The sequence below is a fragment of the Babylonia areolata genome, chromosome 23 (assembly GCF_041734735.1).
Source record: "Babylonia areolata isolate BAREFJ2019XMU chromosome 23, ASM4173473v1, whole genome shotgun sequence".
Classification (NCBI taxonomy): Eukaryota; Metazoa; Mollusca; class Gastropoda; order Neogastropoda; family Buccinidae; genus Babylonia; species Babylonia areolata.
In genome coordinates this window covers 6,977,918-7,001,371 of record NC_134898.1, presented here as the reverse complement: position 1 = coordinate 7,001,371, position 23,454 = coordinate 6,977,918, and the positions used below count along the sequence as shown (strand labels likewise).

Below are 23,454 nucleotides of genomic sequence, written 5' to 3'. Positions count from 1 at the left end.
GGCTCTGTCCTGGGCCCCGTTCTGTTCGTTCTGTACACTGCTCCTCTTTCTGATGTCATTTCTGGCCATTCTGTTCTTCACCACTCTTTTGCTGATGATACTCAGCAACAAAAGTCTGCAGAACAAAATCAAGTACATAGTCTGATTCTGTCAATGCAGGATTGTATTCTCGATGTTAAATCCTGGATGACATTCAACAAACTTAAGTTGAATGATGACAAAACTGAAGCTATGATTATTTCCTCTGCAAGAATGTCCACAACTACTTCTTTTCCTGCCTCTATTGTGGTTGGTGATGCCACAGTTCAGTTTTCTAAATCAGCAAGGAACCTTGGAATCATTCTTGACTCAAACCTCAGCATGCATGCTCAGGTAGTAAATCTGATACGCATAGTCAATTGTGAACTTCATCGCATCAACACTATCCGTCAGTACCTTTCTGTTGAAGCTACTAAAACTCTTATTTCTGCTTTTGTGCTGCACGAATTGACTACTGCAATTCTCTTCTCATAGGCTGTCCACATAATATTCTTCAGCGAATTCAAAAACTTCAAAACAATGCTGCCCGTCTGACTCTCTGAGTCCCGCGTACTGATCACATTTCTCCTCACCGCCGCACTCTACACTGGCTCCCCATTGAAGCGAGAATTAAATACAAAGTTGAGTGTCTCTGCTCTTCTGCTTTCCACTCCGCAGGACCTACTTATCTTTCTGACCTTATCAGTGTTTACACTCCCACAAGAAATCTCCGCTCTTCCTCTGACTGTTACCTTTTGAAACTTCCTCGTGTCGGTACAAGAACCTATGTTGAACATTCTTTCTTCTTTGCTGCTCCTCACATCTGGAACAACCTTCCTTATCGTATCCGTGCATCTGATTCTGTTTTTGCTTTTCGCTCATCACTAAAGACTTATCTTTTTAAAACCTATCTATAAGTACTCTCGGCTTCCTTTTCTCCAGCACCACCCATGTCAGCTCACTTTGGATGTATGTAGAGTGGGAAAGGGAGAGTGTGAGTGGGGGGAGGGGGGTTTGAGAAAGAGTGGCGATGAATGTTTTATGTTACTTGTAATATTTTTCTTTCATGTAAAGCGCCCTGAGCTCTTAGTGAGAAAGGGCGCTATATAAATGCACAGTATTATTATTATTATAGTAATTATTGTCTTGTCCAGCTCCTGTCGTACCAGCTGTACACACCTGTTACGCCTTTCTGTGTACAGGCCTCGCAGCCGTCCGCAACAGCTTATTGCACGTGATTTAATGGATAGAAAGTACTGTTGACAATGTACGTTTCCAGCATCGACAACCAGCCTTTGAAGATGAACGTGGCGAGGTGGTCGTTCGTGTGGAACAGGACATGTCTGCAAAAGGCAACTTCTCTGTAGTCTGCTTTGGTGGATGAAAGACTTGAAATGTTGCATATCCTTGTCCGCCTCCATCTTCGTCACTGCCGCGTTGAGCTGCTGAACATCAGTGTGCCTGAACGGGATGATGTCAATGTTAGATGCTGATAGCACCACCCCATACAGACTACTGTACTCGTCAGATTCGAGTAGGGCTCTCACACGGATACACAGCTCATCCAGCCCGACACAGATTGAGTGAGGGCAGTAGACTGATCTGTTTCGGTATCCTCATGTAGCAGAACCACCTAAGTAGTTCTCGTTTGGTTCTACCGGCTCCACCTTGCGTTTCTGCATTTTAAGCTTGCCGTAGCTATATTCCTGACGTTGCTGATCATCATTGCTGAGGTCTGACAGCTGGAATGACAGACGATCGGCATCGTACATAGTGGAGGACTTCAGCAGAATAAGCCGTCCTTGGCGTCTCAGGGTGAAGATATGTGCACACGTTGACAAAGAGTTCATATCCAGTCACTCTCTTCAGGTGAACGATTATATGATACACAGGGAAAGGCAAATGAAAAATGCCAGTGTATGTATTGCATCATACGCCGTGCAACAAAACGTCTTGATTCATGTAAATACTATTTAAGCAGTACTCTGATTTGAACAGACTTTTCTTCGCGGAGTCCCACGAACACAACACAAATACTAAAAACAAAGTTCACAACATCATCCTGGTTTGGAATTATGGTCATGTAGGCATTGAATGGAATGAAGTTTTTGATCGACTGGCAACGAGTACCATAAGACTGGAATGGCCTCATACCACGATGCCATACATGGACTTTAGGCCCAGACTTATATATAGGATACAGGACAGAGGAGCCCGTCCTCTGCAGACTTCTTACCTGACACATTCTTCTTCTCTCTCTCTCTCTCTCTCTCTCTCTCTCTCTCTCTGTGTGTGTGTGTGTGTGTGTGTGTGTATATATATATATATATATATATATCTGTGTGTGTGTGTGTGTAGATAGATAGATAGATCTATATATGTGTGTGCTGGCAACACAGTTTACATTCTTGAATTATAATATTGAAAACCTTTATGCAAAACTTAATGATGTTGCTTTTATCAATTATGTTAGTGGCTTTGATTTTGTTTGTCTCACTGAAACATTTGTTAGTAGTAAATTTTATTTCACTGGTGTCTTTCATGATTTAATAAAATTTCACGCCCCAGCAAAAAAGCTGTTAAATCAGGGTCGGAATTCTGGTCGAGTTTTGCTTATGGTGAAAAAGGTTTTTGGTAACTTTGTAAGACAGATTAATATACAGTGTGATTGTATTAAATGTTGACAAAAAATATTCAATGTAAAGAAAGATATACTGTTGGTGGGGTGCTATGTAATACCACAAGGAGGACCTGTTTATGACCATTCAAATGTAAAAGATGGAATTTTGATTCTAGAAGACACTTTGTAAGAATTATTTGATAAGAATGATGTTGATGTTTTAATTTGTGACGACTTAAATGCAAGAACAGGTCATCGGCAACCCAAACCTGAAACATCTTGCATCTCTCCTGTAGATCATGAGGTGTGGTTGATGATGATGATGATGATGATGATGATGGTGATTATGATGATGATAATGATTATAATGATGACAGTGATAATGGTGTTGATGTTAATGGTATTGCTGCTGCTGATGATATCATAGAAAAAGATAATCCAGTGCGCTGCTCAAAAGACTCAGTGGTCAATAATTTTGGCAAGTCTTTTTGGATTTATATTTTTTATTTGACCATAACATTTTGAATGGTACATGTACGGACAGTTCCAAAGGGGAGTTCACGTATGTGCCACCAAATGGTAGCAGCGTTGTAGATTACTTTATTATTACACAAGAATTATTTCAAAACTGCAGAATGAAAATTGGTGATGAACTGTTCTTATGGCACTTACCCGTGGAGATAAAATGGATGGTGTGTAATGTGAAGAAAAAAGAATCTTTGCCGATTCAGGGAGAAGAACGAATTGTATGGTCTGAAGAAAATGCACAGGTTTACAAAAATGAGCTCGACTCTAATGAGTTTAAACAGTGTATTGATAGAGCAACACTCTTCAGTACTTATGTGGAAATGTTTACAAATGCATTATGCAGTGTTACAGCCTGTATGTTGAGAACTGTGGGGAAGAGAAAAAAAGAAGTGAATGAATGGCTTGACAGGGAGTGTGAGAAAAAGAAAAGGGTTGTCAAGCGATGCTTGAAGCGATACCAGCGTGCAAAATCATCCGAGTTAAAAGATATTCATAAAGCAACATACTCTTAAGAGAGAAAGGAATACATTGTAATGAAAAGAGTAAAAAAAATAAAAATTAAAAGAAAGGGGGGGTGGGGGTGGGGGTGGGGGGTGGGGGTGGGGGTTCGATCAAAAGAGGTTAGAAGAACTGAAACCTTCAGTTAATGATCCAAAACTATTTTGGTCTACACTCAGGTCTATCAATAGAAAACCAATAATCTATAATGAAATAGCATCTTCAACAATTGTATGAGTATTACTCCAGTGTTTTCAATGCAATTGATGATAATGATCAAAATGAAAAACCAGAGATAGATAACCATGAACAAGAAATAAAACGATTATTCAGTGATCTCATAACAAGACGAGGTGTTAAGAAGCATTAAGCATTTAAAAAGTTGGAAAAGGGCTGGTCCAGACAGGGTAGAAAGCGAAATATTCAAATGTGCCGATTCAATAGTAATTGACTATTTGGTAACATTGTTTAATCTGCTGTTTGATAAAGGAATTTCTCCACAGCCGTGGTCTAAATCCATAATAGTCCCTCTTCATAAGAAAGGTGATAATAATAATTCAGATAACTAACGAGGAGTAGCACTGACAAGTTTTATGAGTAAAATTTACACGCACATTTTGAATAAAAGATTAACAGCATCGGCAAAGAATGCAGATAAGATTGTAGAAGAACAAGCTGGTTTCAGATCTGGATATAGTACATTATATCACATATTTGCACTATATGCCTTGGTAAAAAGTTTTTGTTGAATAATAAGAAATTGTATGTGGCTTTCTCTGATTTCCAGGAAGCCTTCGATTCTGTGAACAGGAACATTTTATGTTATGGGGGTGTACCCGTTATGCCGCCGTCCCGTTATGCCGCCGACCTGCTATGCCGCTATCCCGCTCTATTCCCTTTCGCTTTTCATCACATGCGCGTGAAAAGTGATATATGACAGTAGCAGTTTTCACAAATGACGTATATTATGATGTAAACACTGAATGACACTAAAACTCGCCATTTAGAGGCGGGCTCGTGCAAATGCAAACTAAATGATAAAAAATATGTATTCAGGACAAATGTAATACTTTCAATTTTTTATATTTTTAATGAGAAACAAAACCAATAACAAGCAAAAAGAAAAAAAGTGTGCTAGAAACGAATTTTAAAGGAAAGTTTCTTGTACAGATCATTTCTCCACTAGTATCTATAGCCCAAAACAAGGAAATGGCGGAAACAATCTTCCAATGTACTGCAAATGTAAAATGCCCTGGTACCGAAAGGGAATAAAATCATATTACCGCAGACCCATTGTCAAACAATCTCTCTCTCTCTCTCTCTCTCTCTCTCTCTCTCTCTCTCTCTCACACACACACACACACACACACACACACACACATACACACACACAGACACATACCCAATCACACTCAAAAAGAAATAAAAGATCATAACAACCAATGTTTGTCCCAAACAAACTTTTTTGTGACAAAAGACAATCCGTAAACGGGTCGGCACAACGGGTCGGCGGCACAACGATACGCTCCCCATTTTATGGCATGTCTTGAGAAATGATGGTGTGAATGAAAAATTGTATATGGCTCTTCGGAGTAGGCTCTTCGGAGTATGTATGATTCCGCGCTTGCATGTGTGCGTGACAAGTGTATTTATTCAGATTATTTCAGCTGTCCAAGTGGTGTCAAACAAGGGTGTTTGCTGAGCCCTCGGTTGTTTTCATTCTTTATCAGCGAGCTTGCTACAGAGATATCAAAGAAAGTAAGCATGGCATTCAGATGTTACCAGGTTTTGTTGAATTGTTTTTGATGTTTGCTGATGATTTCATTCTACTTGCAGACACACCTATTGGTCTACAGAATCAACTGAATATACTAAAACAGGAAGCTGACAGGTTACAGCTGACAGTAAATTTGAGCAAAATGAATGTTATGTTTTTTCGGAAGGGAGGGCATTTAGCACGAAATGAGAAATGGTTTTATGATAACACAGAAGTAAAAGTAACAAATAGTTATAAATACCTTGTCACAACCAGTAAGGGATTGCTCATGAACCCCCGCCCCTTCCCAGACTAGCTAACGTCCCGACAACACAAACACGGAGACACAGAAAAGTTCAGCTCGTTTTACTGTGGTCATGCAAACATACATAAATAAATGAACGCCACAAACCCAAGCATTACTCACACACACACACACAAAAAATAACCTCTGTCCAACTACAGCACAATTCTACAATTTTTAGTCAACTGCAGCGCCAGTTCTGCTCAAACACGCTGCTAGAGTTCAGACATATGCTGACAGCCAAGTACGGACCACGCTGGTAGTTTGCTGGCTGAAGCTGGTCGGGCAAGAGGGACAGTGGGAACGGGAATGGGAGTGAGGGAGTTTCGGGGTGACACGTTAGAATGGGGACGAGGACCATTCCAGACTTGTCCCGGAGACCCGTCGAAGACAGTGGCACGGAAGGGAGGGAAGCACAGGAAAACCTGTAACAACTCACTGGCTCTGTAGACTATGCTCTTTTTTTACTAGTAGCAAATGAGTACATTTCCTCCTCCCCCCCCCCCCCCCCCCCCCCACTTATCTCTTCCTTAAGCAATATACATTACGCTAACCACAAATGGCAATAACAATATTTCAGTTTTCATCATACCAGTTCCGAATAATATAAACAGCACCAGTGGGGCTACATTACAATTACATCAAAATGTTTGGGAAAATTTACATACTGCAATTAGACAATCACCCTTACAGACCTGAAACAATCCGAGTTGAATATAATTATGGCAAAATGATACACCTAAACACAACGAATTTACTAATTCCCCCCAAATATTTAGAGATAAAAGAATGCTGGATTTAAAAGATTTCCACTAAAAAAAAAAACATCACCCCGACCTTGCAAGCAACCTAAACCTCACTTTAATGTCAACCAATATCACATCACTATATTAATATTACGCAGACAAACACAGACTCCCTCACCTGTCACCAGGTAAATGGGCACACCGCTGCCCAGGGTGAAACACAGACCCACACACACACAGAAAGAAGGGGGTGACAACGAACACACCCCACTACTTCTGTTAGACGACACCCAACAGCTCCCACGCTGGAACGGTGATCCGTCTCTTGACAGAGCGTGGCATCAAAAGCCCAGGGAAATCTTTCTCTCCCGACCAGATGACTTCTGAACTCGCTCAGAGTTCATGAAACGTCCAGGGGAAGGGACATGACATACACATATCCTCAGATATGCACGTGTAAAAGCATGAAGGAGAGAGAGGGGGAGGTGAAGCAGAGGGATGGAAAGAGGGGAAGAAGGTAGAGAGAGAGAGAGGAGGGGGGTGTGGGGGAGAAAGGGGAGAAGGGATGGAAAAGAGAGTTGCACATGAACACATGCATAGCAACCGTCACGAGCCGTGACATACCTTCTGGTGTATTTTTCAACAAAATTAAGTTTAAACAAATGTTGGTCAGAAATGTGCAGAAAAGGGAAAAAAAGGGAGTCATCGAAATATTGAGAACAATGAAAAAGTTAAAATCTGTTGACGTTGCACTGTTCTGGAAACTGATACTCAAATCGAACCCATGTTAACCTGCGCAGCAGAAATTGGGGTCTGCTAGACAACACTGTCATGGAAAAAGTTCATACCTGTATGCAATGAAGCGTATAATGAACGTTCCATTACAAGTTTCTAATAAAATGACTTGCGGAGAAACAGGTCGTTATCCTTTGTGAAAAGAACTTACATAAAATCCGTCAAATACTGGTTAAGACTTACTAATTTACCCGTGACTAGATTAGCTAGACAGACATATAAAATGTAAGTATCGCAACATCAAACAGGCAGATATAACTGGGCCTCTCTGGTGAAGAAAGTCCTGAGGGAAAATGGTTATGATATAGTTTGGCTCTGTCAAGAAGTATGCAATGAAGCACAGTTTATTTCTGAATTTAAATAACTTTTCATCTGTTGTTGCATACAAAACTGGCATGCTGGCATGGAAGGAAAAGATAAATACGACTGGTTCCTGTCATTTAAAAGTGCATTAGAGGTAGAGAAATATCTGTTAATTGTTACACATAAATGGCATTGATGCAACCTGGCTAGATTCCGAACTAGAACCCTTGGCTTAAAAGCTAAAAGAAAATGGTTTGAAGCAACCAACGAAAATAGGTGTTCAGTGTGTGCAGGGATAAAATGATAGTATTGAGGACGACATGCAATTAATATTTTGATTTTGATTGTCCAGCGTATGCAGATATTCGCAGAGGATACAAATTATTCAGTGAACCAGCTGCACAAAGAAGAGATCTTATAGCAATACTTTCAACTGAACGTGATGAAGCAATTATGTCTTTCGCAAATTTTATTTCAGAAGCTAGCGATTTTCGTAGAAAGAATACCATTATTTAGTTAGCGATTTTCGTCGAAAGAATACCATTATTAATTCGGTTCCCAATAAATAGGGATTAAAGTTTCCTTGATTAGGTCAGTAGCCAGATGGTCGTCTTGAAAGCTACAATGGATTAGGTGATGTGCGTGATAATAAATGTATGTTGGTGTATATGCGTGTGAATGTATGAGTGGTTGTGCGTCAGCGCGCGTGAGTGTAGATGAGCATATTTTGGTTTTTTGTTGATTGTTAGCTTTTGGATACGTATTTCTATTTCAGCTGAACAATTTTGGCCGATGCTTACCGGCACTATGTATTGTGCAACCCCTTGCCAAAAGGGTGTCTTTGCCAATGGCAATAAAATCAGTGTCATGATATATATATATATATATATATATATATATATATATATATATATATATATATATATGTGTGTGTGTGTGTGTGTGTGTGTGTGTGTGTGTAGTCGCCGTACTTAATTCAAAGCATAAAGATAGATAGTCTGCCTGACAACCTCCATATGTGCCGTGCAACCAGCTTCTTAGTGTCAAACATTTTTTGATCGACTGCTGGGATTTGCATTTCAGGAACAATACTTTACGGCTAGCTCCTTGAAGATTCTCTTTCACGATGTTTCCCCGTTTTCCAGTTCTTTAGGAAATCAGTGTTTTTGACTTGATTTGAATTTGACTGGATTGAGACGTGACTAAACTGGTTCTTTTGATGTTTTAATTTTGCCTTTCAACCTTTTAACATCACTTTGTATTTCTGTTTGACTGGTTTCAAGAATCGACGGGTAATAGCCATGAAATGGCCCCTCTGTTGTCGGCTGGGCTGTAAGCAACATGATTTTATTTGTATCTTATTCTTGATGAAAATCGTAGTGTTTTGTGTAATAGGTCATTTTCTTTTAGGGGTGTAAGCCTGAGTTTAGTTTCACATCATGCTATCTTTCCTTAACCGTTTCGTTCTCATTAAATTTCACAATGCTAATGACATTTATTAAAGCAAGCGTAAACGCATTCATGTATTCAAATATAACTGCATTCACTCAGTCTTAATTGTAATATTTCCATGACTCAAAACAGTTATCACTGATTGAAGGTGAAAAGAGACCGACACCTCCCGATTCAGAACAGGTCAGTGCACTTGCTCTCTCTCTCTCTCTCTCTCTCTCTCTCTCTCTCTCTCTCTCTATATATATATATATATATATATATATATATGTATATACATATATATATATATATATATATATATATATATATATAATGTACGTTTGCATAGCGCCCTTTCTCTCCAAGAGCTCGGGGCGCTTTACATGAAAGAAAATATTACAGATTACATAAATCATTCATGACCATTCTTTCTCAAAACCCCTTCCTCCCATTTCTCTCTCTCTCTCTCTCTCTCTCTCTCTCTCTCTCTCTCTCTCTCTCTCTCTCTCTCTCTCTTCATGCATCCAAATTGAGTTAACGTGGATGGTGTTGGAGAAAAAGGAAGCTGAGAGTTCTTATAGATAGGTTTTAAAAAGATTAGTTTTTAGTGATGAGCGAAAAGCAGAGATAGAATCGGTAGCACGGGTATGATGAGGAACGTTGTTCCAGATTTGAGGAGCAGCAGAGAAAAAAGAACATTCACCATAGGTTCTTATATTGACACGAGGAAGTTTCAAAAGGTAACAGTCAGAGGAAGAGCGGAGATTTCTTGTGGTAGTGTAAACACTGATGAGGTCAGAAAGGTATGGAGGTCCCGCGGAGTGGAAGGCATAATAGCAGAGACACGCAACTTTGTTTTTAATTCCCGCTTCAGTTGGGTGCCAATGTAGAGTGCGGAGATGGGGAGAAATGTGATCAGTACGTGGGACTCTGAGAGTCAGACGGGCAGCATTGTTTTGATGGTTTTGAATCGCTGAAGAAGATTATGTGGACAGCCTATGAAAAACGAATTACAGCAGACGATTCGTGACAGCACAAAAGCAGAAATAAGAGTTCTAGTAGTTTCAGCAGAAAGGTACTGACGGATAGAGTGGATGCGACGAAGTTCAAAATTGACTATGCGCATCAGATTTACTATCTGAGCGTGCATACTGAGGTTTGAGTCAAGAATGACTCCAAGGTTCCTTACTTGGTTTGGTTCTGCAGACTTTTGTAGCTGAGTATCATCAGCAAAAGTGTGGCGAAGAACAGAATGGCCAAAAATGGCATCAGAAAGAGGTACCTTGTACATAACGAACAGAACGGGGCCCAGGACAGAGCCTCGTGGCAAACCATAGGAGATCAAGGTTGGATCAGACTTAAAGTTATTAACAGAAACAATGTGGAAGCGGTTGGATAGGTATGAAGAAAACCAACTCAGAACTGTCGAGTGAATCCCAAAAACATGTTCAAGTCTGGAAAGGAGTATGCTGTGGTCTGTTGTGTCAAACGCAGCCGACAGATCGAGCAAAGTTAACACAGATAGTTTACCTTCATCAACAGACAGTAACAGGTCATTAACTACTGTCAACAAAGCAGTTTCAGTGCTATGGGCAGATCTATATGCTGACTGAAAAGAAGAAAACATGTTGTTTGATGCTAAATGGTCTGAAAGTCGGGAGAGAACAATTCTTTCAATGATTTTGGGCACAAAAGCAAGGTTGGATACGGGCGAAAACTTTTGAGGTCATTGTCATTCAGAGTGGCTTTCTTTAGCAGGGGCTTTACAATACAATTGCAGTTTTGTATACATCAGGGAAGACACCAGAAATATATATATATATATATATATATATATATATATATATATATATATATATATATATATATATGTGTGTGTGTGTGTGTGTGTGTGTGTATGTGTGTGTGTGTGTGTGTGTGTGTGTTGATATGTTATGTCAGTTGGCGACCAAGCTCTGAGCGCTTTAAAAACAGAGTCATTTGCACCACGGGCTGGCTACATGGGTAGAGCCAACTGACAGCTGCGATTGGGCGCTCATCGTTCGTTTCATGTGTCATTCAGTCCGGTTTTAGTCACGCAAACACACACACACACACACACACACACACACACACACACATGGGCGCACACGTGTGTGCGCGCACGCCAATGCGCTCGCAGTCACAGACACACACACACACACACACACACACACACACACACACACACATTCACACACGCAGAGACTTGTAGCGTTTTACGTGTTTAACCGTTTTGTTTATTTACACCGCCGTGTAGGCCGCCATACTCCGTTTTCGGGTGTGTGCATGCCGGTGTAACAGGCCAGATCTTACCCTGGCCAGAGTTTTACCCCGTATGAACTGGTCAAGGCCAGAGTTTATCCCCGTATGACCTGGCCTAGGCCAGAATATACCCCCGTATAAACTAGCCTGGGCTACATCATACCCGGGTATAGTTTATGTCCTCTGGGCCATTTTTTTTACCCCCTCTCTTTTTCTCTGAAATACATTAATATTTGAAGTGTGCCAGGATTAAAAACATTAGAATGAAGGGTACGTGAACTGCGAGGAATTTATTTTACACAATATTTATCATCAATGGGTTTTTATTCAAAACTGGAAAGTAATCAATGTACTTGTTGCTTGGATAAGATTGTTGTCATATTTGCAATTAAAATTTTCGATATGGAACACCTGTTTTAACTGATATTATGTTTGAACATGAAGTTCGATACTAGAGACGTTCAGTCGCTTTGATGTACAGTGATTGCTTTTGAAGAATTATGCTTAGTAATCTTGAGTTGAAAATAGAAAGAGAGAGACGCAGTGGCACACCACGAGAGTAGTGGTTATGCAAGGTTTGTAATATGGCTGTGATTGGGGATGAGTTCTATTTTATAATGGAATGCGCAAAGAAAAAATATTTCCGAAACAAGCGTGTGCATGAAAAATATTTGTCTCCGAAATCGTTTTATTGTTGTTGTTTGTTCATAGGAAGCAGATGGAATTTGTTGGCTATAAGTACGTTTATCAAATTTGCACAAGTGGTTTATTCAAATGCTAATTGATATTTGAAACATATTTTTTTCTTATTAAGTTATAGTGTTGAGTATTTGCATGTCTTCTTTTGGGCGTAAAAGTATCATTTGATAGCAGTCCTCAGTAAGCAATTAGAGTGAAAGGATGAATAAAACTTTAAAGTATATTTTTTTAGATAATGAACATGGAAGAAGGAAGAAACTGAGAAGAGAAACACGAAAGAAAAAGAGGGTATTGAAGAAAGGTATCTCCACTAAAAAATCAAAGAGCAAGAAAAGAGACAAAGAACACACACATACACACACACGCGCACGCGCGCTCCATAAAATGATGGTTTAACGGTTTATTTTGCAGATAATTTGGGGGGTCAGCTTTATGTTCCCTCAGGTCTATGTTCCCAAAAATTTTCCTTCAGCCAGCTACAAGTTCTTACAGGACTATATTCCCCCAGGTCTATGTTCCCACGGGTCTATGTTCCCCTAAATTTACGTTTTCTGGGTCTTTCTTTCCCCTGGTATTTGTTCTCCCAGTCTCTATTCCCCCAGGTCTATGTTCCCCCAAAAACGTTTTTGGTAAGTCAGTGTTCCCCCAGGTCTATGTTCCCCTAAACATATGTTTGCTTAATCACACTTACACTTTTGGGTGCTTGTCAGCAGTGGTCAGCAGTCAGTACTGGTCAGCGTTGCTCAACGCTAGTCAGTAGTATGTAGTGGTCAGTGGTCGTCAACAGTGGTCAGTGATCTGTTGTGGTCAGTGGTGGTCAGCAGTGGTAAGTAGTTGTCCGCGGTTAATGGCGGTCAATTGTGGTCAGTAGTAGTCCGTATATAGTGGTCAATGGTTCTCAGCGGTGGTAAGTGGTAGTCAGTGGTGCTCTGTGATTGTGGTCAGCGGTGGTCAGCAGTAGTCAGCGGTCAGCAGTGATGGGCAACGATGGTTATTAGTGGACAGTGATGTCAGTGGTTAGCAGAAGTCAGTGGTCAGTGATGAGCAGCAGTGGTTAGTGCTGGGCAGCGGTGGTCAGTTGTCAGAAGTGGTCAGCAGTGGTCAGTAGTGGTCAGAGGTCAATAGTCATAAGTGGTCAGTAAATAGTGGTCATTGGTTGGTTCTGGTCGGTCAGTGGTTAGCGGTTGTAAGTGATCAGTAGTGTAGTGCTAGTAGTCAGTGGAGGTCAGCTGTCAGTAGTGGTCAGTGTTGCTCAACAGTGGTCGGTGGTGGTCAGCATTAGTCAGTGGTCATTAGTGGTCAGTGGTTGTCATCAGTGGTCAGTGGTCAATAATAGTGGTCAATATATGGTGGCCAGCAGTGGTCAGTAGTTAGCGGTGATCAGCAGTAGTCAGCGGTCATTAATGGGCAGCAGTGGACAGCGGTCAGCAGTGGGCAGTAGTAGTCAGTGGACTGTAGTGGTCAGTAGTGGTAAGTGGTGGTCACTGGGTAGTGGTTGTCAGTGATCTGCAGTGGTCAGCAATGGTCAACGGTCAGTGGTGGTCAGTTGTCAGTTTCAGTTTGCAGTTAATTAAATCAAAAACAAAAAACCTTAATAATGCGCAAATGTGACAAAAAAACAACAACCCGCAATCTGAAGATTTGGACGTAGTGGTCAGCAGAGGCAAGTATTGGTCAGTAATGGCCAACAGTATAGTGAAATCCTGCTAAAACGTTCCAATATTGCAAAGTGATGCAAGCTAAACTCTGATAGTGGTCAGTAGTGGTCATACAGCGGTCAAACATCTTCAAAGACATAATGCACAAATGCGACAACATAATGCAGACTGAACACTCTTGATCTGTGGTCAACAGTTTCAGTTTCAGTACCTCAAGGAGGCGTCACTGCATTCGGACAAATCCATATACGCTACACCACATCTGCCAAGCGGATGCCTGACCAGCAGCGTAACCCAACGCGCTCAGTCAGGCCTTGAGAAAAAAAACAAAAAAAACTTAGACCTAGGGGAATATAGACCTGGGGAAATGTAGACATGCTCCCCTGCACTTCATGCCAACTAGGTTACTGTTAACCTCTCTGATGTTGTCTGAAAGTGAGCATGATGTGAGCGGACGTGGCATGGCACGTGAAGGACATACGTGTGTGGGGGTGGGGGTGGTGGTGGGCGGGTGTTTGTCTGTGTGTGTGAACATTGACGCTAAGGTCAAAAACAGGATTGCCTAAGTCAGCGCCGCCTCAGGGAGACTTCGTGAGAACGTCTGGGAGCGGAGACGACTCAGCTCTACCACTAAGCTGAAGGTCTACTGTGCAGTGGTCCTTACTACCCTCCTTTACGCCAACGAGACCTGGACTGTTTACAGCAGACACGCCAAACAGCTCAACCGCTTCCACCAGAGCTGTATTTGTAGACTCCTCCACATCAGGTGGCAGGACAAAGTCCCCGACACGGAAGTCCTGGAAGGAGCTGGCCTCTGCAGCGTCTATACCCTCCTGCAGAAAGCCCAAGCCAGGTGGGCTGGACATGTGGCCAGAATGCCAGACAGCCGACTGTCTAAGCAGCTGCTGTACGGAAAACTGTGTCAGGGCAAGCGCTCAGTTGTAGGGCAGAAAAAACGCAACAGAGACTGTCTCAAAGCGTCCCTCAAAGTCCTTGGCGTCGACATAAACACTTTGGAGACACTTGCTCTGGACCGACCAGCTTGGCGTAGCAAGATCGCCACAGGAGCCCGTGCAGTTGAAGCCAGGCGCATCACCGAAGCGCAACGAAAGCGTGCTGTGCGCAAGGCCTGAGCAGCATCCACTGCTACAACAGCACCCAGTCACTTGTGTCCCACATGTGGGAGAGACTTCAGGGCCCGGATTGGCCTCACCAGTTACCTCCGGACCCACAGCCACCAGTCTTTCATCTGACTTTTGAAGCCATGGTCATCTTCGAATCCGAAGGACGAACATCATCACATCACATTTTTGACTAACATCATCACATCACTTTTTTGCATTAATTGCAAAAGTGGCTTGAGCTTTGGAAGGAGTTATATGAATTCCCATTATTATTATTATTATCATCATTATCATTAATGTAAATGAGATACAGCCAGGAGGGGTATGAAATGGCTCAGGCTGGTTTAAACCCGGGGTAGAAAGTAGCCAAGGCTACTTCTTACCCGGGGTAAGAACCAGCCAGGGATAGAGTTCGGCCTGTTACACTGGGTATGTTCTGGTTTCCATAACCCACGGAATGCTGACATGCATTACAGGATCTTTAACGTGCGTGTTTGATCTTTTGTGTGCGTATAAACACAAAAGGGGTTAAGGTACTAGCAGGTCTGCACATATGTTGACCTGGGAGATCGAAAAAATCTCCACCCTTAACCCACCAAGTGCTGCGGGAATCGAGCTTAGGAAACTCGGGTGAGAATCCAGCGCTCTGACAATTTGACCACGGCACCTGTCGTGTGTGTGTGTGTGTGTGTGTGTGTGTGTGTGTGTGTGTGTGTGTGAAAGCTGACAATGCATGGGTTTATGACAACTGAGTTAAGCTTTCCACTCGTGCTTGGCATACATTTTGTTACTTCTCTTGCATCATGTTCGGACCCCCAAGAATAAGGTGCAAAAGAAAGTATTTTCTAAATATTCTGTTTGTATCATTTTTCAATAGTATATTGTGTATATTTTGTCCTATTTTCTTCACATTATTTACTTCATCCTTTATGGGCTGCTTTAGGAAGTCATTGGATTGTGACTTTTCCCCGCTATGATTGAGTACACCACTAAATTATGTTTGGTGTTTCGGTGTCGCTTGCAATTGGGGCTGACATTTCAACGTCAATGCTTAGATATATGAGTAGTCCGCAGGGGGTGAAACTGCAGTCCTAACAGGCATGCAGTTGGCTCTCATCATCGGAGAAAATTCAAATGTATCCCAATTGGAGCCTGAGAAGGGTTTCAATTATACAGTTCTCTTTTTAATCAATGCAAAGTCATTTTGAAATGGTTCCCAATTGCAGCCTGAGAAGGGTTTCCATTTTAGAGATCTCAATAAATCTATGCAAAATCATTTGTATATGACGGAAGGGTTATTCAATTGTTATCTTCACTTCTTTTACTCCACTGTTATGTTGAACGAGTGGTGTGTTGTTGTGCGTTCTCAAGGTACCAGTAATACAAACATTGATAGCTGGTGCTAGGAATGCGGCAGATAAGCATGGGTATGGATGGCTGTGTTTGGCGGGGTTGGGATGGGGAGATGAGTGGCTTTGAGGAATACCCATGAAACAGCAAAACGAACTGATACAAACTGTTTTCACTGTAACACAGCTGAATATAGTTAAGATAACCGATCATGTGATCTGCATTCCTCACAGGAAGACGCGCCGGTGGCAGGTCCTCTTGGAGGAGACATGCCAGTCCCTGTGCCTGTGTCAGCAGCTATAGATGGGGAAGAGCGCATGGACTCCTACTAGGTCCCCGAAGCAATGGGAACATTTCAAATCTGCACAGAAAAAGAACCCCATGCCTGTTTTGGGAAGCGTTGGTTGCCTGAACAAGATTTTGCGATGTTTCAGAGTGAAAAGATTGTTTCTTGGTAATACATTTGGATCATAATTTAATCATTGTTAATTCCAAATGACAAAACATAAAACGCAGACCTACTCTGTTTACCTACCTCCCCCCTCACCCTCAAAACAAAAGTTTTGAAACAGTAAGAATAGCCAGCATTACAGCTTTTTAAAAAAAAATGTTTAATGATAATTTGGAAACCGAGAACATTTGGAGGTCATCTGTGTGCTGCCTTCCTGTATGATTAAACACTTGTCCTCGGAGCCATGTCCAAGGGAAGACACAGTTGGCACTTAACAGCGTTCTTATGCCTATTGACAAAAGTATAAACACATTATAAACGGCATCGTATCATCTTGCTTTGATTTAGTTGTTCAAATGGAGTGTTAAGAGGATCGATATTTTTTCTGTACCAACAGCAGTTTAAACAAGAAAGCAAGGCCTTCAAGACTCACTTTAAAAAAAAATCCAAGCTATTTATGTATTGAGTGTAATGCATTTACTGTTATATTTATATTTTTTGTATTCTCTAAACTTGGCACTTTGATCTGATATTCGACCCAACAAAAGATCTGTCATTATTATCATTTTTTGTTCAAACAGGAACTTCTTTTGCTAAGCATGGAAGTTTTATTTATTGCAAACGTTTTGGTGTAGACAGTAGAACAAGGGAAATTACTCTGCTGGGGAACTTAGTTTGCTTTAAACTGATCTTTCTCATCTTAAACATTACATTTTGAAATTTTACTCAATACATAAAAAGCTTGGATTTAAAAAAAAAAGTGCATCACAAGTGAGTCTTGAAGGCCTTGCCTCTCTTGTTTCAAAATGTAATGTTTAAGATGAGAAAGATCAGTTTAAAGCAAATTAACTCCACTAGCATTACAGAGTAATTTCCCTTTTTTACTATCTGCACCAAACGTTTGCAAAATAAATAAAACTTCCATGCTTAGCAAAAGAAGTTCCTGTTTGAACAAAAAATGATAATAATGACTGCTCTACCTGTTGAGTCGAATATCAGATCAAAGTGCCAAGTTTAGAGAATACAAAAAATATAAATATAACAGTAAATGCAGTTTGCATATAATTAGGCTTCATTCTTTATTTTTTTGTGCTCATCCCAGAAGCGCAATATTGTTTTAAACAAGATGACTGGAAAGAATTGAATTTTTCCTATTTTTATGCCAAATTTGGTGTCAACTGACAAAGTATTTGCAGAGAAAATGTCAATGTTAAAGTTTACCACGGACACACACACACACACACACACACACAGACAACCGAACACCGGGTTAAAACATAGACTCACTTTGTTTACACAAGTGAGTCAAAAACAAAAAAACGAACAAACAACAACAAAAAGCCGAAGAACCTTGCTTCTGATATCACGAAAAAAATTTTTTTTTTTTCTTCAGAAAAACAAACAAAAAAACAAAAAACAACAACCCAAAAACACTTGAGTACATACACTGAAATAAATGAGTGGATGATTGCATGAACGAGTAAACAGATGCATTAGTAATTGACAGTTGAGCAAATCAGCAAAGGAGTGAGTCGATATGAACATAATTAACTGCATTAAACTAGTTTTATTGGGGGGTTTTCCAGTCGACATATGTATGTGGGTTGTCGCACAAATCGCTAGCCTTCTCCATGATTAGGGATGTGGGCTGTAAATAAATCAATAACTGATGGGTGAAAAAATGAGGTTGGTATCGAAAACACACACACACACAATCATCATCCATCTCCTCATTTCCAGTCACCACACCACCTTTGACGACAAAAAGCTGATGAGGAATTGATAATCAGTGAGAATTATACAGACTCTGCAGGAAATCGGTTTTTTTTTCTAATATATTGTAGTCACGAAACATCGATTCTCCTAGTGGTCATCAGGAGGGAGAAAACTGAAAGAATTATTCGAATTTATTCTATGTTAAAGTTACTAATCACGTTTAAAGTTTTAAGTCACTTCTCAGTCCTATATCTATAATATTACATTATAATGTTTTACTTTATTTCTTTCAGATGTTCAATATCCTCTTCATACGGCGCAGATTATTATTAGGTTTCACCAGCACGTGATAGGATGTTCCCAGACTTTGGGATGTTAACTTGAATAAACATATTTAACAATGTGTGAGAAATTGTGGGAAGTCCCCTAATTTTTATCAAAAACATTTCCTTTGTCATGGAGTTTGGTTCTTGTCTTTTCCCAATACAAATCCGAGAGAAAAAGAAACGAGAAATGTAGGGTGACGACAACGACAATCATGGTAATGACAGTGGCGTTAGCGAAGACATTAACAAGCGATGCGCAGTGCTGGTTTAAAAAATGTGTGAATGTATGTGTATGTCGATGAGTGAGTACGTGTGTGTGTGGTGTGTGTTTCCTTTCGTGTGTTTACTTGGCTGGTTGATTTGTTCTTTTCTTTCACTCTGTGTTTGAAATAAAATTTTCATAGTCTGAGTATCTTCTCTGAAACTGATATTTTGTTTTCAGTGCAGTTTGCATGCGAAAGGATGCTGACACAAATAGATGAACAAATGAGCAATCATGCAATGAAGAACATTCTAAATGAATGTGACAGAAAAGGTTGCATCACAACAAACAGTAAAACTATTTGGTCCAGTTTTCACGCTTCCTTTTTGACGGTAAAGCATTGTGAAACATTTTTCTATCACATTTATGTAGAGAGTTAGTTCATTTTAATGTTATTCCCAATATCCCTCGGGAAAGATTCGGTCCAGGTCTTATTACATTATATTACATATATCATATATTTTATTGTGTTCTATTATATTAATGATCGAGTTATACACATTGCCTTAAATTCATTGTTTTTGATTCCGATGTTGAATTTGAGGTCGATGCGTTGCAGTGATCCATCTTATGTGAAATACAATTAATAGATGCGTTCCAGTGTCATTACTGTTGATGTCTTCACTAAAGCCACTGTCATCATTATCATCGTTGTCGTCGCCCCCTCTTTCTCTTTTCTTTTCCTCTCTGTAATTTTTCTCTTTTCTCCAAAATGTGCATTGGGAAGAGACAAGAAACCAGCTCTGATAATAAAGGAAATATTTTTGATAAAAATAAGGGGGACTTTCCACGATTTCTCATACATTGTGAGAAATCGTGGGGGCGCCCCCTGATTTCTCCAAAGTGAGAGAAAACGTGGGAGGGGAACGCCCCCGATTTCTCGCAATCCCACGATTTCTCTCAAAGTGAGCTTCTGAATCACCTTCCTCTGCGTGGGTTTGTTTACTTACATTTGTATCTGACTTGTAAATTTCATGTTTGTTCTTTCGTTATTTCCATCCACGCGTTCATTTTCAGGTCGTGGGTATTGTTATGTTGTTCAAATACCACACATGTTAATTTGGTGCCTTTCTTCTGGTTTTTGTTGAAAAAAAGGAGATGGGCTGAGGTTGGTTATTCACGCCTTTGAACTGGTTTGTTGTGTTTTGTTTTTGTATCGAAGAGGCTGTATTGAAAATAAACTTTAAGCATGTCTATTTCTTTTATTTTGTGTGTTGTTAAAGAACAGTATAGTTGTCTCCGAAACGTCGACCTCATGGGGACCACAAAAAAGGTCGACTTATCTAATGTTCGACCAGGGTATGGATAAACTGACCTTTTCTGAAAAAGCCGACTTATCCGAGGTATGGATTGGTCGATCCTTTCTAGAAGAAAGTAGATTGTTCTAAGGCATGGAAAGTCAACTTTTTTCAACAGTAACATTACCAGTGGGTTACCTTTTTTAAAAGTAAAAGATTTTTTATGGATTTCATTATTTCTGTTTCGGTGTTGCATTGGTACATTGTGCTTTCTAACATTAGCTGAATATTATATTTCTGTGTTGATTTGCATGTATAATATACATATTTTATGAACCTCAGTTGCTTACAAGCTGATTCCAGTTTAGGGCGAGAGAAGCGATTGCAATAATGCAGAAGCATTTCACTCCTCAGCATAGTCGGTAAAGTCTACGTATGAGTCGTCCTGGTTCACTTACAGCAACTCGTCGAACGTGTCTTCCCTGAGTAACACAGTGTGGTTTTCGTACCAGCAGGTCGCCGACAGACATGGTCTTCTCCCTCAGCCAGCTTTTGGAGAAATGCAGAGAACAGAACATGTCCTTGTACGTAGCCTTCATCGACATTACCAAGGCATTCGATCTGATAAACAAAGAAGGCCTATTCAAGATCCTACCAAAGATCGGCTGTCCACCTACACTGCAAAGCGTTATCGGATCCTTTTATGCCATCATGAAGGAGAACGCTGTAGAACGGCAGCATATCCGAGCCATTCGACATACTCAGTGGCGTAAAACAAGACTGCGTCCTCACCTTACGCTGTTCGGGATCTTATTTACCTTGCCTTCGCACAAGATCAAATGACAGGCTATTCAACCTTGCCCGCCTCAAAGCCAAAACAAAAGTATGGGAGTCCTTATCAGGGACATGCCGTTTACAACTCATACACACCAGGAACTCTGGACCCCTGATCGACCGCTTCTCGCAGGCGTGCAAGGACTTTGGGCTGACTATCAGCCAAAAGACGGAAGTTTTGGGTCAGGGTGTAGAAGCTCCACCAGTCATCACCATCGATGACTAAGAGCTGGAGATTGTGAACCATTTCACATACCTCGGGTCCATCGTCAGTAGCACTCTCCTTGGACAAAGAAATAGACAAAAAGATAAAAGGTGTGGGAGAACTCCAGACTCTCAGTCATGGGCAGTGTACAATGCATGTCAGGTCAGGTCATTAGATCTGCTACTGGTAACCTGTAATCCAATACAACCTGTTCAGGGTCGGGTTGCTGGCGACTAAACTGGCACTCCCACCGCCCCCTTCCGGGACTGGTGAGGCGGGTGGCTAGACACCCTTATGGAGATCCATAAAAGGGCGTTGGCTCAGGAGAGCCACCGACGGCCATCTAGCTCCACCGTGCTGTGTGCATGCCACACGCAGTTGGCCCCCGGGGTGTGTCTACCCATGCATGCGAAGTCTGGATCCGGCAGAATCTGCGGAAGAAAACTATCGGTTCAACGGAGAGGAAGGCAGTTACAGTAACGCACTGTGGAGTGCAGAGAGCAAGATGAGACACCAAAAGGATATCTTGGTCATCCACTGCATCCGTGCTCATCCTCCAGTCGTCTCGACTTAGTCTTGCCACTGGAAATTGGTGGACCCGGACGAGAGAGTGAGGTCGACGTTGCGCAACTCCTCTTCACTTTAAACAAACTCATCGCGCAAGTCATCAGTCATCCAAAATGACCTTTCATCCTTCATCATTTCATCACCCCCAAGTCCTGTGGCCACAGGCGAGCGACGAAACGACAGGTGTGGGTACACTGGCAGTCGCAGCCGCAGACCTGCACGCAGGCGGCTCAGGCCATAGGGTCGTTCTTCGTCGACAGGAGCAGCGATGGAGCTCGGCAGCCGTCTGAGCGTCTGAGCAGCCCTCTTTAGGAATGCACTGCTCACCTCCCTGGCATGAGGAAGGGGCTAGAAAAGGTGCCCTAAAAATTGCCTGCTCCATATCACCCTGGCCAGCATACCGCGGCTGGCGGGGACCCTACATCAGCGGTCGAAACAACAAGAAAGAAAAGAAAAAAACAAGGATCGTTCCTCTCACCATTGGTGCTTGGAACATAAGGACTCTCCTGGACAGAGATAACGCGGACAGACCCCAAAGGAGAACGGCACTAGTTGCATCCGAACTCGCCAGACACAACATTGACATCGCAGCCTTGAGTGAGACTCGGCTTGTAGGCGAAGGTGAGCTCTGTGAACAGGGATCTGGTTACACCTTCTTCTGGAGTGGAGGAGGAAGCGAAGAGCGACGTGAGGCTGGCGTTGGTTTTGCAGTAAAAACAGCACTTGTCAGCAAGCTCGCTGGCATCCCAAAGGGAAATGAAATGAAATGAAATTATGGTGCTTAGAGCCTCACCGACCACTAAGGCCATCTCAAGGCTATCGCCGCGTCCATAACTACTACAAGGATAAAAAAACAACCAATTAAAACGAGTCACCACTTCAAACTTTCACTCCAAAGTTAAAAAAACACTTCCATAGTTTAAAACCTTCAAATCTGGTTAAAAAGGTTCACTTCTTTTAAGAAGTCCATCAGCGCCCACGGAGGGACATCACGAAACAAAGTCTTTAAAGAAACCGCCGTGTAATGTCTGCGTCTAACGTCATGCAGATCCCAACAATCAAGGAGCACGTGTTTCACGGTGAGAGGCTCGTCACAGGGAATGCATCGAGGGGCCTCTTCCCCCTTCAACAAGTAAGAATGAGTAAAAAAAAAGTGTGCCCCGCACGCAGTCTGCACAGCACAGACTCCTCCTTTCTGTTCTTCACCCCCGAAGGGAGGGTCTCTTTTAGGTCCGGACGGATCTGGAAGAGCTTGTTGTCCGTCTGGGTGTTCCACTCCTCTTGCCATAGATCCTTAACGTAGGTGTTCACCTTCCGCTTCATGTCTGTATATGGCACAAAGGATCTGGACAATTCTTTCTTTACAGCGTTCCTGGCCAGCAGGTCGGCCCTTTCGTTACCACGAATGCCAACATGTCCAGGAACCCAGGCCAACACAACCTCGTATCCTTTCTTCGTTGCAAGAGTAAAAGTTTCATAAAATTCCAGCAGTTTGGGATGAGTGATATTCCTGCAGGCTATCGCCTCCAGGGCTGACAAGGAGTCGGAAAAGAATGAATCAAAGAGAAAACCATTTTTACCGCCAGAACCAGTGCGGTCAGTTCCGCGGTGTACACCGAGCTGTCAGACAGGATGTGTTCCGTTGAGGGCCGGTCAGGAAAGGCGGGACAGAACGCAGATGCGGCGACTCCGTCCTCTGACTTGGAACCGTCAGTGAAGATGCTTTGGAAAGAGGGGAA

At 41.7% G+C, this 23,454-nt stretch overlaps 1 protein-coding gene across 1 annotated transcript in view; it reads left to right on the top strand.

Moving 5' to 3' along the window:
• The window catches only part of LOC143298366 (proteasome subunit alpha type-1-like), a 125,830-nt gene extending 108,437 nt beyond the window's left edge, over positions 1-17,393 (top strand). Inside the window, exons 10-11 of the mRNA XM_076611267.1 lie at positions 9,153-9,203; positions 16,350-17,393. Coding sequence (XP_076467382.1) covers positions 9,153-9,203; positions 16,350-16,448 — 150 coding nt within the window. The 3' untranslated portion in view covers positions 16,449-17,393. The remainder of the gene's footprint in view (positions 1-9,152; positions 9,204-16,349) is intronic.
• Positions 17,394-23,454: the final 6,061 nt, after the last annotated feature.